The 15,356-nt window shown below is 33.5% G+C and overlaps 1 protein-coding gene across 3 annotated transcripts in view; it reads left to right on the top strand.

Annotated features, from left to right (window-relative positions):
- Positions 1 to 15,356, top strand: part of cep104 (centrosomal protein 104) — a 30,782-nt gene that overhangs the window by 806 nt on the left and 14,620 nt on the right. For 2 of the 3 annotated variants that reach the window (XM_003199077.7, XM_005166953.6), the window contains exons 3-12: positions 864 to 1,037; positions 1,183 to 1,321; positions 1,410 to 1,472; positions 4,480 to 4,556; positions 4,630 to 4,810; positions 5,013 to 5,168; positions 6,555 to 6,764; positions 8,242 to 8,448; positions 10,472 to 10,639; positions 14,228 to 14,401. In XM_003199077.7, the coding sequence (XP_003199125.3) occupies positions 864 to 1,037; positions 1,183 to 1,321; positions 1,410 to 1,472; positions 4,480 to 4,556; positions 4,630 to 4,810; positions 5,013 to 5,168; positions 6,555 to 6,764; positions 8,242 to 8,448; positions 10,472 to 10,639; positions 14,228 to 14,401 (1,549 nt within the window). Of the gene's footprint in view, positions 1 to 863; positions 1,038 to 1,182; positions 1,322 to 1,409; positions 1,473 to 4,479; positions 4,557 to 4,629; positions 4,811 to 5,012; positions 5,169 to 6,554; positions 6,765 to 8,241; positions 8,449 to 10,471; positions 10,640 to 14,227; positions 14,402 to 14,470; positions 14,762 to 15,356 lie in introns of those variants that run through there. The other variant, XM_073910325.1, reaches the window with a different exon arrangement.

The following is a 15,356-nucleotide window of genomic DNA, read 5'->3' as shown; positions in this document are numbered from 1 at the left end:
ATATATTTTATATTCTCAACCCAGGCAGGTGTAGCGGTACCCAACATGATTTATGAGGGATCACAAATTACAAAGCTGAAAGCTCACACAAGTTTAAAGTCTGGAAGGAATGAAAGAAATACCAGTTTGATTATAAACCATGATATAATTTCAGAAAGATTATTACATTATTATATCCAGGTAGTTTCACATGTTTATTATCATCGACTGTATATTTGATTACTGGAATTAAAAAGCATTTAGTAAATATTTGAGTTTTTTTATGGCATTTCCATTTTATTTTTTTCTTTGTATTCCATAGAAAGTAAAATGTCTTCTTTACAGTATTTACATTTTCATTCAGACTGTCTGCAGCTTTTGTTCAGACAGTACATAAGTTAATCTGAGCTTTCATGGACTGTTGTAAATATTAAACTGCTGCCCGAAAAAACAAATATGTTGCGTTTTTCAAAACCGAAGTGTATGCTTGTAATACAGTGTATTCATGTTAAAATACGCAGAACACTCCATATTCACAAACTTCTTTATAAAAACAGAGCCTTGTTTTATTGTCTGCAATTTTCATTTTAATTTTAAATAATTAATTATTTTTTTATTGTCACTTTAATCCTTTAAATCTTGCTCTTTCTTTGTTTCTTTGCCGTTTGTCAAACAGTGTTTGTGTGTTAATGTTAAAATAAGGTTCTTTTGGAAAAAAATAGGAACCAATTTTTATATTTTAAAATGATGCTTTTACAATTAGGATAAATTATTTTAAGTCTTTGTAAATATAAAAGCTTTTTGATGAGCTGTTAATTATTGCCATAATAGCTGGTTATTAATTAAAGTGGTATTTACTTTAATGTTGTATCTATTGTGTGTAGGTTTTGTCCATTCCCTCAGGAAATAATTCTGCAGTTGGCCGAGAGATGCCGCATCAGGAAACTCCAGCTCCTGGCCCATCAGTACTTCATCCCGTCCAAGGTGGAGTTCCATGTTGGAGACATGCTGCCTGAGTCCAACTCAGCCCAGCAGGCTCACAGTCTCCATAGACTGGGGTGAGCTAAGAACTAAGCATCACTGCTCTTTTTTATTTTGGTCAATCTCAACAGTTAGGGTATATTAATTATATAACATTTAATCACACATTAAGAAAGACATCTTGCTGAAATATCACTGAAACGAATGAGTTGCCTTTTCCAGGTATGTTTCTCTCTCTGACAATGAGAAGACTGGGTTCAGAGCCAGAGAGCTGAAGTCAGTTCATGTTGATGCTGTTGGGTCTTTCCTGAAGCTTACCTTTCACAGAAACCATGTTAATCAATACAATGTCTACAATCAGGTACAAACTGGTTTATGTGGGCAATTGGAATGCCTTTGTTTATTGTAAAATATAAGGATGTCTTCTCACATTCTTTTCTATGTTGTAGGTTGCGTTGGTGGCTCTAAATATTTTGGGTGACCCTATAGATGGAAGTGACATTGGAACAACAGTAAGTAATAGTCATTTGTTTATGGAAATATTCTCACCTTATCCCCCAGGTGGCGTTGGTTTACTGTCAAACAGGATTCACTCAGATTTAGTTCAGAGCAGTCATCATTAGTTTGTCAGTTGCCAAATTGTTGTTTTAAACAGAATTTGTTGTTTTTAGACACTTTTTACTCATTGCATGCACAAATAAATTTAACTTGTATCATTTTGTCAGTGGTTGTATCAGATTTTTGGTTTATCTCCTGAGTTCAGATTGAGGCTCAACAAAATTGTTGATTTAAAAATATATATTTGAGGAAGTAGAATTTAAATAGCATTAAATAATATTTTTAATATCAATTAATAATTTTTTAAATAATTAATTTGTGTGAAATGTGCCCTATACATTACATATTTTTAAAATATACTTAGTTTATATATATATATGTATATATAAAGAATGTAATTATTTAAACAATCCTGTTTAACAAATAATTAAATTGAATTATGAATTATCCTTTGATGTTCTAAGTATTCATTTTGGTGGAGGTTATTTACTAATGTATGAGGAAAATATAAAACTATGTTAAGCTTATATTATGTGGTGTGGTGTTAACTATTATGAATGTATAAATAAACTTAAAATATTCAAAGAAAAAAAAATAGTTTTTAAGTTTGTTTTGAACTAATTAAATTCTTACCTGCCGTTTTACCAGTTTTAATTCCAGTTCAACATGCTGTGGCCATTGCAAGTGATATTCTAATATGCAAATAAATTTTCAGGAAAACAATTATTATTAAAAAATACCAATAGCTAGATGGAGCAGCGTCAATTTATTTGATATATTTTCTGGGATGCATCAAATTCATTTTGTGGTTTGAGGTTTAAATGTCTCACATTTTAGTTAGTATATCAGTAGTACCCGACAGGCATTTTTTTCCATATGCTGTTGTTCTTAAGGAGGTCTAATGGCTTGTGCTCAGTGGTGGAATGTGGATGTGTGTAATGTGAGTCTGAGCTCCATAAGCACAGCAGAGCTTCAAATCAGATCACTCATCAATATATCCGCATCAGCCTTCCCCCATCTCCAGTTCACTCTCTCCCCCTTCTCTTTTTCTCATGCTCTCTTTCTCCTCTTACGTTCACCTTGTCCCCCCCCCCTTTTTTATCCTCCATGACTTCCTCTCTCTCTCGTCCTCTCCCACCTTACTAACAATCTCTGCATTGTTAATCTCTAATCCTTCTCTCTCTCTGTCCAGTTTGGAGTCTCTTTGTGTTATCCAGGACTCCGGTGATAATACGTTTTGGTTCACAGGGAGAAATCAAGATATTTAACCTTTGTTTGTTGGGTAGAGATTAATAGCCAAAAGACATTTGATTCAAAGGATGTGATGCATATTTAGGTTATTCTAGTCAAAATTTGCCCTTTTGAGAACTTAAATCCTTTAAGAAGTCTCTAATTCTGTAAAACTGAACATTGTTATTGCAATATTCAAATTAGCCTTTGATCTTTCAGTGTATTTAGTTTATTATTTCTGTAATGATAATTAATATTTTTACAGTTTTTAACTAGGCCTTTCATGGTAATCAATATACTGACTTATCACACAGCACACACACATGACCTAAATATTTTTGGTGATGCTATATATTTCGCCCATGCATAAAAGTCAATGCATAAACATCCATGCAATAGCAACATTTTAGCTGTTTGCGCAACCTTAGTCATTTCAGCCAATCTCTATTGGAGATGTCAGTGTCAGCATTTACTCTTAAGTATTATAGTATTTATCTAAATACCATTGTTACCTTGCACTTTTTTGTTACAATTTATTATTTTTATTCATGATGTAACTTTTTTTCAATGTGATTCTCATGCCTAATTATTAAATTGTTAAAATTTCCCACACGTACTGCAAATTCACTAGTATCCTTTAAACGAGAACTAGAAACCCATCTCTTCCGAGAACACCTTAACCCTGGTGAATAAAACCAAGACCACATGTAGAAGCACTTTCTCTCTTCCTTCCTCTTTCTCTAAAAAATTTAAATTAAAAAACACTCAGACTTTAGCACTAAATTCTTTGAGCACAAACAAGTTACTTTGTATAACTGTTACTTTGTATTATCGCTGAATGCCTCCTTAATGGGGTTTATATGCATACGGACATTTAATTTCAGCCAACCAGCCAGCCTCAGCGATTCTGGTCTTTCCATTATAAAATTGCCATGTTTAAGGTCTGATTTCTTAAAAAATCAGTGATCTTCACAGCCTGATAGATATACAATATGAAGTGGGTTTCAGAAAGGATTAGAAGCACTGCATTAAATTCCATTTTCCCCTGCCATGTATTTGAAATATGACAGTTTATTTTATGTTTGAACAACTAAATAAATGCTTAAGTCTATTTAACTTAATGTATTGTAAATACATTACAACATTGATGCTGTAAATGGAATCTTATGAACTTGAAAATAGTCACATTAATCTTTCACCTGAAGTTTATCATTAGGTGAAAAACAGTAGCTGTGCATACACTCCATTGTAAGCTGCCTTGGACAAAAGTGTCTGCTTAATGATTAAATGTAAATGTAAAATTCTTAATAATGAAAAAATATGTGTTCTTTGAAAGATAGTGCTTGTATTCTGATACTGTTATATTGTCATTCTGGCGTTGTAAAATAAGTGGCAGAAATTGTCTTAATTACCATAACATTGTTTACCGTGATACATTTTGGTACAATATATCGTACAATAAAAAATAGATATTGTGATATATAGATATATAAAGCGTTTTATTTTATATATACAGCTATATATAATACTTTTAGAATTAAATAATTAATTTTTTTGAAAGAAATTGTTTATAATAATATAGTTTTGTTACATTTGGTCAATTTAACAAACCCTTGCTTAATAAAATAAACATTGTCATGCTTTCTAAATATAAAAAGAAATTCAACTGGAGGAATAGTGTATTTGCTTTAACTGTTTAATTAAATATTAATTTTCTTGTGTTTGTTCCAGCTAAGCAGAGATCATCTGATTGATCAATTTCTGAACAGCAGCCAGTACAGTTCCTCATTGGATGGCACTTACACAGGGTAAAATCTTTACAATAAATAAGTGCAATGTGTCCTCTATGTTTCTTGTGTGTTTACTCTTATCATCTTGCAGGCTCTCAAGTTATAAATGTGAATCCATCTCGCCGCTGGATGACTTGGCTTTTGACATGTATCAGGACCCTGAGGTGGCCCATATCATTCGCCTGCTAGACCAAAAAAAACAGGTCATGGTTCGAGAGGAAAGATTTGATTCGGCCAAAGAACTCAAACAAGCTATTGCTGACCTGCAAAAGGTAATTATATTAGCCTTGTTTTGTTTGAAAGTTCTTTATTTGGATGTACTTTGTTGAACTTTGGGCATATTAACTTGAAAGGGATATTTAAATAAAACCGCAGTTGTTATATAGCCTGGCAGTAATTTTTTGGCAAGTCAAATGTCTTCTTTAAAGCTCAGATAAGCTCTTGTCTTTTATATTTTTTTCTGTTTTTGTGTAGGTGGGCGAACGGTTGGGCCGGTATGATGTGGAGAAACTCAGTGCAATAGAACGAGAGGACTATGACACAGCCAAGCAGAAAAAGGAACAAATGGATGCTTACAGACTCGCAGTCTACCATCAGCTGGAGATCCATAACCTGCTGGACATCAGTCAGGTATACATGCACTTATCAATTTAGCCATCCAAATAATGTTGGGTTTCAGTATGTGTGAACAAAAGTGACAGAAAGACACTAAAGGTGTGGTGACAGTAGTGAAATTCCAGTGATGCTTTGTAAGCAAAGAGGGCCATTGTCACTAATGTCAAAAATGTATAAGGAACAACTTCAAACAAAGCAGTTTTAAGTAGGCATTAGCCGGTATGAGATTCTGACGGTGATAACCTTGGATATAAATATCACAGTTTCACGGCATCACGTTATTGACATTACTGCTCTAATGGATGCCCTTTTTAAAATGTCTGGGTGACAAACAAAAGCCTTTTCCCCTTTGTACACGGTATATTTTAATTTGGGAAATATTTATAATATTTTGGAACAGTAAACATGTCAGGCTAAATAATTTAAATGAATCATTGACTTCTGCTGTCCTCATTTGTTTCAAAAACACAGATTTCTTTACAATTTAAAACGGCATCTTTGGAGATCTTTTCTGCTGGAGAAAGACTTCCGACAAACCGCGGTATACCTTGAACACAGTTATCCACCCATGCCTAGTTTTAAGTATGAGTTTGTGTGACCAACTTAATAAACAAATTTTTTCTTCTCATGCAAAATTCAAAGCATGCAAATTACTGTTGGAATGCATAATATTACAGATTTTGTAGTAAGAATGATTACAGTTTTAGAAGCTTACTGAAATGTCTTTTGAAGATGAAGATTTCTACAGAAATATTAAGCATGGTATTGCTTTTCAATATAGATAATGACAAGAAACGTTTCCTGAGCACCAATTTGGATTATTAATATAATTTCTGAAGATGTCATGACACTGAAGTCTGTAATGACTTCTGTTAATTAAGCTTTATATTTTAAAATATATTAATATAAGAAACATTATTAAAGTAGTATTTCAGTGTTTTACTTAAGTGTAATAATATTGTAGCAATATTTTTTTTACCATTTTATTAAATAAACATAAGGTGTGTGTGTAAAAAACTTACATATGCCAGTGTTCAAATAGATAGTGAATATTATGTTTTTTTTTTGCATGAACTTTACCTTTAATTTGATTTTCTGAATGAATAATGCAACTGTTGTGTCGTGAGGGCCCAGCTCCAGTAAGATTAGTACTCTGATATAGCAGTTTCCTTGCTGAATAATGACTGTGCTGGTTGTTCTGAGATCAGCTGCTTGCTTCTTAATCATCTGAAGCTAGAGAGATGTTTATACAACAGAAAATAAATGATGTGGACAGTTATTATAGAGAGCTCTGTTTTTGTGTGACCAGCTGTCTTAAATGTAAGACAGCTTAAACATCAACAAATCATCAGTTCTTAACATTTTCATCCCTAAATGTGACCTTTTTTCCTGTTCTTTCAGATACACAGAATGTCTGGACTTTCTGACTCTGGATTTCTCTCTCCACGAGTGGGGACACAGAAACACATGCCTCATCCACCTGACACACATAGAAAGAAGAGACAAGGACCTGTGAAGGACACAGATGAGCAGGACACTTCAAAAACAACTAGTCCCAAGCATACCATCCCCTCAACCCCCTTCACCCCTCCTCACGTCTCCAAGATTGATGTAAGTGTCAGTGTATGCCAAAGTAACAGCCATACGGTAGCACTGCCAGGCTGCTCTAACCTTAAAACATATTTTGTTGGAATGTGTAAGTTTTAATACCATTATACAACATTTTTTTAAGGAGAGTACTTTGATGGACATTTTTAAAAAGGTACCACCAGGAAGAATTTAAAATTATCAAAAATTGAACTGACAAATCATGTTTAACTTGTGTGAATTTTATCTATTTATATTTTATGTACTTGTCTAAATAACTTTTTTTATTGTAATATAAATTAGTTTTTATCATGTAATATTTTATGTATTTCCATTTTGCCACGAAATAGCCATAAGTTGTTGATGTGGCAATAAATAAATAAAAAATAAATAAACAACCATAGCAGAATATGAAAATGTCATCCAGTGCATGTTTTGTTTTCCCCCCGGTTCTTTTACATTACCACAGATACTACTTTTAAGGGTTCTTCTTTCTGCCATACACCCTATAAAGGGTTATTTGCGTTAATGAAAAACACTCTCTCTTTCTTTCTTTGTGTGTAGCTCTACTCTTCTCCAGCACAATATTCAAACTCTATCTTCACAGACACAAGGCTCTTTGTAGATTTATTATTTGTGCAAGTGTGTGGTTTAACATGTGTGTCTGGGATCTGCATTAGCCTGAGAGTTTTATGATTTACCATTTAATAAAAAAATCTAAAAAAAAACATTAGCATCAACAACAAATTATTTGAATTGAAAGACTCTCTTGCTCAAATCAAAATGATATTTCTATTTAAAGACTTGCTTTTTTGTTCTGCAAGAATTCATTAAACTGATCAAATTTGGTAATGCAACCATAAAGAGCATAAGTATTCAAATTGTTAAAGGGATAGTTCTTCCAAAAATGAATATTCTTGTATTTGCTCACCATTGAGTTTCTTTTTAAAGATATTTTGAAGAATGTTAGAAACTGGTAACCGGTCATAAATACTTTAGAAGTCAATGTTTAGCTCTAATAGAAAAAAGCTCAAACTGGTTCGTGACAAATCATAGTTGAGTAAATTACTGAAGTTTCATTTTTGGATGAACTATTCCTTTAAGGATTTATTAGTGCACCTTGATCACTTTGGCTTTTATTGTTGTTTTGGTGCTGGCCATTCTGCTTAATAACCTTGAAATAACATGTAAGATGAGAACACAGTTTGTGCTGGACAATTATGGGATGACAGGTGTGTTTGTCACTTCAGCACAAAAGAAACCTTTCAGGGGGTTTATATGACAGTCAGATATTATTTCTTTGCAGTTTATAATGACAAAGTTTTTATGCATGTAACAAATTGCTAGCATTTTAAGAACTACTCAACATCACTTGTGTTATAATTATTATTCACGTGAGTTAAAGAAGCTAGGAAGGATTTGGATGTCTAATTTAAAAGAAAAAAAGTGTTTGGACCTCATATAAATGAATCATTATGAGTGTGCATGTGTGTTTTCACAGATTAATTCTCTTCCTTATGACGAGAGGCCTTTGCCAACTCTCAGGAACAGGTTGAGTGATCAGTCAGTCAGTGAGCTTGATGAGATACTTCCTCTGGCAGACACAGCCTCTCCACGTAGCCCTCGGGCATCAGGACAACCAGAAGAGCTCACAGAAAAAGCTCAGAGAGAGGCCAGTCTGCCCATTGAAATATATGGAGAGAGTCTGGTGAGACATGCAATATTCACATCTTCCAGTTGAATGATTTTATCATTATTATTTAAGACAACTGGTCTAAATCACAAAATATACTGATCTAAATCTCAAATTTGTAAAAGCCGTTGTTTATGACTTTGGCAAAAAATCGTTTAGGTAATTCAAACGATTTTACTTATTTGTTTTGGTAATTCATTGCAGATTGTTAATTTTTAGGATCATGACTCTTAAAACACTATTAAAACAAAATTAGGCAGTTTTATTTTTTTGTGGTACTTGTGGTGCTAAAGTTAATTTATTTGTGCACACAGATGCAACACATTTATGTTCACATACATTTGTGTTTTTTATTAAAACCACCTCTTTTAATGATACCTTTCTTCTCATGATTACTTTACTGGCACAAGGGGAGGTGACAGTAAATAGTTTGTATTTGAGACATGGGGCTCTATTTTGACGATCCAGGTGCAAAGTCCAAGGCGCAGGGCAAAAAAGCATTAAGAGCGTGTCAGAATCCACTTTTGCAATTTTAAGGACGGAAAAATCTGCTTTGCGCCATGGTGCATGGTCTAGCAGGGTTGAGCTTATTCACTTAATGAGTTATAGGTGTGTTTTGAGAATGAACCAATCAGAGTCTCATCTCCCATTCTCTTTAAGAGTCATTTGCGTCGTGGCATAGCGCATTTGCTATTTACATGGCAGACTTTGTAAGTGGAAAAACTGAGCGATTCACTAGTAAGAAAACTGTAAAATAGAGCATCTACAGGCGAGAATGAGAGTAAACGAGCCTCCTCATCCTTTACTTTCACGTGTTGTTCGCACAGACATCCATTAGCCTATACATAATTTAGTTTAAGCGCAAAGATTTGTTTCAAAACTATTAAATTTAGTTTTAATTTCCAACAAACGAAAAAATAAACAATAATAATGAAGTGTGATAAAAAAACGGTGTTATTTCCAAATACACCTTCTATGCCCCATATGGTCTTAAACCTGACAGGTGGGCAAATTTAAGCTTGTTTTTAATAAAGCAAATATAAATATGCATATAATAAATAATACTGAAAAAAGTCCCCCGAGATGAAGGCATGAAAGTGGTTTTTATATTAATGTAGGCTAAATAATAATATGTTTTGTAATATTTTAATCCTTTAATTTTTTGTCATATGTAAAGATATTTGTGTATTGCGGTACTAAATGTGTGTATTAAGCAGTGTGTAAGCGAGGTGCACAACTAACGCGCTCTGCGCTGGACTATAGGCCTGCTTTGATCTGGTTTATTGAACAGTCTATTATAGTTCCCCAAAATAGCAACGCACCAGCAATGCACCTCAACACGCCTCCTTTTTTTTTAGATCAGAACGCCTATGGACGCACATATGAGCACAAATGCATTTGCTATTTAAACAACGTGCTGCAAAACGTCAAAACGACTCTTGCGACAAGCTGAAACTAGCAAACAACAATTTCATCGCATTGCGCCGGGTGTATGATAGGGCCCATAATCTTTAATAGGTCACCCAAAAATTCTGAACATTTACTCATCCTTGACTTGTTCCAAACCAGTTTTAGTTCTATTGTTTTGATAAACACAATAGGAGGTGTTTTGAAGAATGTTGGAAACTGATACCCATTGACATCCAAAGTAGGAAAAACTATGTGTAACTAATGCTACGGAAGTCATTGGTTACAATAGGTTTGAATAATAAGGTCTCTCTACTAGCAAACTGTCTCTTAAATGAGATCTTGCAAATTATAGCAATCTTGAAATCCAATCAATTCATGATTAACAATGTCTATAAAAGTTTTGTTGATGTTTGAGAATCAATTTCACTTGGATATGTCACACAGTAAAGTAAAGATCTATTGCAACTTCCTTTTCATGCTATTTAACAACTAGCTGAGAAGGCCATGCATAGCTGTTGTTTACAGTCTCACAGCACTCTGCAAACTCTAACATAGGTGAAAAGGTCAGCTAGGGGGATTCTGTTATTCTGGAATGTGATCCTCACTTTCTTTCTCTTGTGTCTGTTAGGTGGCAGGAGCCTATTCCAAGACATGGTCCTACAGAGAGGATGCTTTGCTGGCAGTCCGCAAGAAACTGATGGAGGTCCCGTCTGGAAGCTCAAAAGCAGAACTGCGGAGCATGACAAGAGCAGCTGTGTTCCTCTGCAAGAAGGCCCTCACAGATAAAGTGTCATCAGTACGAGAGCTCTCACTTTATTTTAGCCTTTAGTCTTTTTCTTTGATTTTTATCGCCTCTACCTTTTGTTTGTTGGCCTCTCCTACTCTTTCTTTCTCTTGCTCTGTCTGTCTAATTTCTCTCATGTTGCCTTTTTTTAAGTTGAGTTTCAGGCCAAAGACAGAACGGCACCATCAGCATGACTGATAGTCGTGACTGTTTAGCAGGTGTCGTGTTCTGTCTAGTATTGTGGATTATCTGTAGAAGTGATACAGCAACAAATACTGTATAAAGACTGGCTTATCTTTCTTGAGGTTGAACTTAGCTTCGGGCTTGAGGGAAAGTGCGATTGAACCGATTTTCTTGTAGTAGTGGGTATAAAGTGGAAGAAATGAATCAATTCTTGGATCACCATCAATTAAGGATCGATTTTAATTGTAAGGCTCATTATGGCATATCCTTATAGTTAAACAGGTACTTTTTTTGAGAGGCATATATTTGACCTACACTCACATTACCGGGGCCAGTCTGATCTGTTGATTTTAAACCAGTCTGATCTATTTATTTATATATTAATCTTGCGGTTTATGGTATTACAACATACCATGAATTATAATTGTCACTCAGATTGAGTAAATGGCAATATGAATTGATTTTGTACTTTTTAAGGGTTAGTTTACTCAAATATTTCATCATCATTTATTCACTCTAAACTTGACTGACACGTTTTTAACATTAAATATGTGTGCACATTCAGGGTTCCCACAGGGTCTTAAAATGTCCTAAATTTCAAAAACAAAATTTTAGGCCTTAAAAAGTCTTAAATTCTCTGAAATATTGTGTTGTAAGTCTTAAATAATTTTAAACGGGCCTTAATTTTTCTCTGTCCTAGTAAAGCTACCCAATCTAGCCGACATCCATCAACAATCCATCTCAATAAAACTTTTTTTTTCAATATTGAAAATTTTTTTTATTGCAAAGAGATCCATTTTACAAGCGGTTTGCCTTTTTTTCTTCTTTTTTTTCTTCTTATTCTTATCAATTTCTCTTAATTTCCCTATTCAGTGAAAGAAAACTAAAAGTAATTACACAATTTCTCATGATAATAACAGAGCAACATTTCACCTTACATGATACATTATACTCAATTAATTTGGACCAAAAGTCAACAAATGTATATTTTTGATTATTTATGTAAATGTCTAAATAATAAATAAACTTTTAACAATGTTAAACTTGTCATTAAAAAAGTGTATGAATCTAGAGTAGTCTTTTTTGACTATTAAAGTATGTCGCTAAGAAATAATTACATTATTATTATTATTATTTATTTATTTATTTATTTTTATTTTATGTAGTTGTGGCAACCAACCATTAGAAAAAAAATAACTGATGTTTAGCCATGTATTAGTCTAAAATTAAATTCATAATGGTCTTACAAGGGTCTTAAAAAGTCTTAAGTTTGACTTGATTAAACCTGCAGAAACCCCGATGCTGAGAGATTTTTGAATAAAGGTGTACACTTAAAGGAAACACACATGCTATCTATGAAAATTTATTAAACATCATTGCTTAAAAGCTGAAATTAAAGCAGACATTGCCTTAAACCAACAGTCAATTTTTGCTAAAAAAAAAAAAAAAAAAAAAAACTTGCTTTTGGAAACAAAACTAATTATTTTCAGTCTTTTATATTAAAAGTATAAAATAAGCAGCATCTCTTTTAAATAATATAGTTCTTTTATATCCTGTAAATAATATTTCAAACAGTGTATTTCTTACATTTGTAAATATTTTATTGTATATATTAATTTAATGTAATGGAAAATATGCCATCTCAAGGCATCTCTGGCTCAACTTCCAATCATCATCATCAATGTAACGCAAAGTAAGGCGAGGGTTATGCAACCAGCCTTAAAGGAATGGGGTCACATGGCTCCACACATGGTAGGGAAAGTAATTGGAAAAAATTTTAGCTGGAAAAATTAGATTTATTATACGATTATAGATTCTGAATGTCGATTTCGACTTCTTTTTGATTAATTGTCCAGCCTAACCTGAGTTTACAAAAATAAAAGTTCTAAATGTTTGGAACAACTTGAGTGTGAGTAAATGGGTGAGAATTTTCATGTGTGTGAACTATTTCCCTAACAGGTTTAAAATGTCACCTCTCATGTTTTTTTGTTTTTTTTTTACTTGGGTCATGTACAGGTTTATTTCTTCATAACTCCATGCAGTCACATATGAAATATTCTTCACATTGAGCATTCAAAATTAACATGTGAAACCCATCTATGTTTTTTTAACTGTTCGCAATAGCTTTGCTTGGGGAAAATAACATGCATGTTATATTATATTAGCATTAAATGTAAGTTAAGCGTAAAATACATTTTTAATGATGTATATTAGGCAGTTTTACAAATAGGTTTTTGAATGCAAATGAAATATTCTTTAACCCTTTGGCATTCTAAAGGCCCTTGCATGTTTGTGGTTGTAATGTGACAGCTGTGTTTAATTCTCCTGACAGTCCTCTGATAAATCACTCACTGTTAAAGTCATGGCCTTTCAGAGTTTCATCTAAAGCTCTTTTAAATGCTTGTACTGAGAGTGTGAACAATGTGCCCGCTGCTGGACACATTCCAGTGACCCTCTCTCCACGGTTATTTAGTTAAATCAACACAGCACAGCATTTAACTGTGTGCTTTAGCTGACCTGTTGACGTTACTCTGCACCATGTGTTGTTGGAAAAGCTACAGAGACTCTATCTGTAAATGCACTTTAGCTGTAATTTGGAGGAAATATTAGTAGTGATGTTCTAAAATTCTATTTCATGTATTTGTATAGTATATGTAAGACTTTTTTTGGTTGTATGCTACAAAGAAGATTGTATATGAAAAGACATGTTTATAAGCACCATAAAATCTCACAGAAGTTTCGATTAATACTAACTTTGGTGTGAGTGTGGTATGTGCAGTTCATTTGCAAATGTGTGAACAATGCCATCTGAAGACTATTGTAAACAAACCGGTGGACCGAGACCTCCCAAATGAAGTCTGATGTTAGTTAAGAACTCTGAGACATCTAACTAACCAAACAGTGCAAAAAGTTTCTTGCTTTGATTTTGTTTGTTTGTTTGTTTGTTTGTTTGTGTGTGTGTTGTTTCTAGTTCTAAAATAAAACAAACAAGCAAGAGTATCTAAAAAGACTTAAGTCAAGAAGCATTTTATTGGAGAGCAAAATATACAGTATTTTTTCTGAAATAATGTCAATTTAAAGTTTTCCCTTAAAGCTAAATAATCTTAATTATCTTAATCTTATCTAAAGCTAAAATATTATTTTGCTTATCCCATTGGCAGATAATTTTTACTTATTATTTCTGAAAATTTGACAATTTTTTTCTTGCTTGCCTAGAAAAAAAGTTCAAGAAAAGTAGGTAAAGTAACCTTACACTCAGTTAAAACCTTACACACAGTTAAAAAGAGGTTAAGTAGGCAAATAGAAAACTTATGAAATTTTAATTATAAAACGAAATGTGACTATATTGAATAATAACTCTGCATGTGAGTTTTAGCATGTAGTGTAACAGCTGTGTATGTCTGTGTTCTATTTCAGGTGTTTCTTGCATCTCTGAATCTGCTTAAAACGATTTTAAGTGAGTTTATTCCCAACCATCAGCTGGGCAAATCTGAAATCAGTCACTGCGTGGAACAGACTTGGAACAATCTGATCTCCAGAGCCGGAGACTCCACTTCGAGACTCAGAACGCCGGCTATCACCTTCATACAGGTTAGTGAGCAATTCTGAGATACTTTATCTGAATACATCTGTAGCAAAGCGCTTCTCACATGTTTTCAGGTCATTGGGTGCGATGAGGTAAATTTCCATTGGAAAAATATCAACTATTCTGGTAAAGGTCTATATGGCTTTTATTGACGACTTGACTGACTAAGAATCTTCATAGGTGACTGGAAGGGAATTCTTTTGAAGGCATTGTGTACATTTATGGCCCGGAGCTTTCAGATGTACAGTATTTGTGGTTTTCTGTATGCATGAATGATGAGCTTTAATGTAACCCTGCTGTGAGATTCCCTCATTTCACTGAGCCATTATCATCAACTGGATTTACATAAACGGGTATAACAGGTATGCTTGGCTCTTGAAGATCTGTGTTTATTATCTTTGGATCTCCTTCATTCTACTGTACTTCTTAAATACCATGACACACAGTGGGGGAAATAAGTATTCAAAACGCCACCATATTTCTCAGAAAACATATTTATAAAGATGCTGTTGACGTGAAATTGTCATCAGATGTTGATGGTAACAAAAGAATTACATATATGAAAAGAAAACAAACATAATTATTTTACAAATTAAGTTGTGTAATAAAATAAAAGGATACAGGAAAAAAGCATTGAACACATGAAGAAAGGGAGGTGTAGAAAGGCAGTGAAAGCACAGACAACAGCACAAATCTCTCTGAAGTTATTCAGCAATTCTCTGTCCTTCGTCATTTTAAACTAATAATATCTGCTTCAGTCCAACATCTACATTATCAGGATGACGAAGATGAAACTACGATGGACGTTTCAGCAAGATAATGATCCAAAACACAGCCAAGGAAACTCTCAAAGGCTTTCAGAGAAAATCAAGCTGTAGAATGGCCCAGAGGATCACCTGACTTGAATCCAATAGAAAATACAAAACAAAGATCAATTTGGATAAATGAAACCCACAGAAC

The sequence above is a fragment of the Danio rerio genome, chromosome 8 (genome assembly GCF_049306965.1).
Source record: "Danio rerio strain Tuebingen ecotype United States chromosome 8, GRCz12tu, whole genome shotgun sequence".
Classification (NCBI taxonomy): Eukaryota; Metazoa; Chordata; class Actinopteri; order Cypriniformes; family Danionidae; genus Danio; species Danio rerio.
The sequence above is the reverse complement of the archived record's forward strand: the minus strand, read 5'-3'. Positions and strand labels throughout refer to the sequence as shown.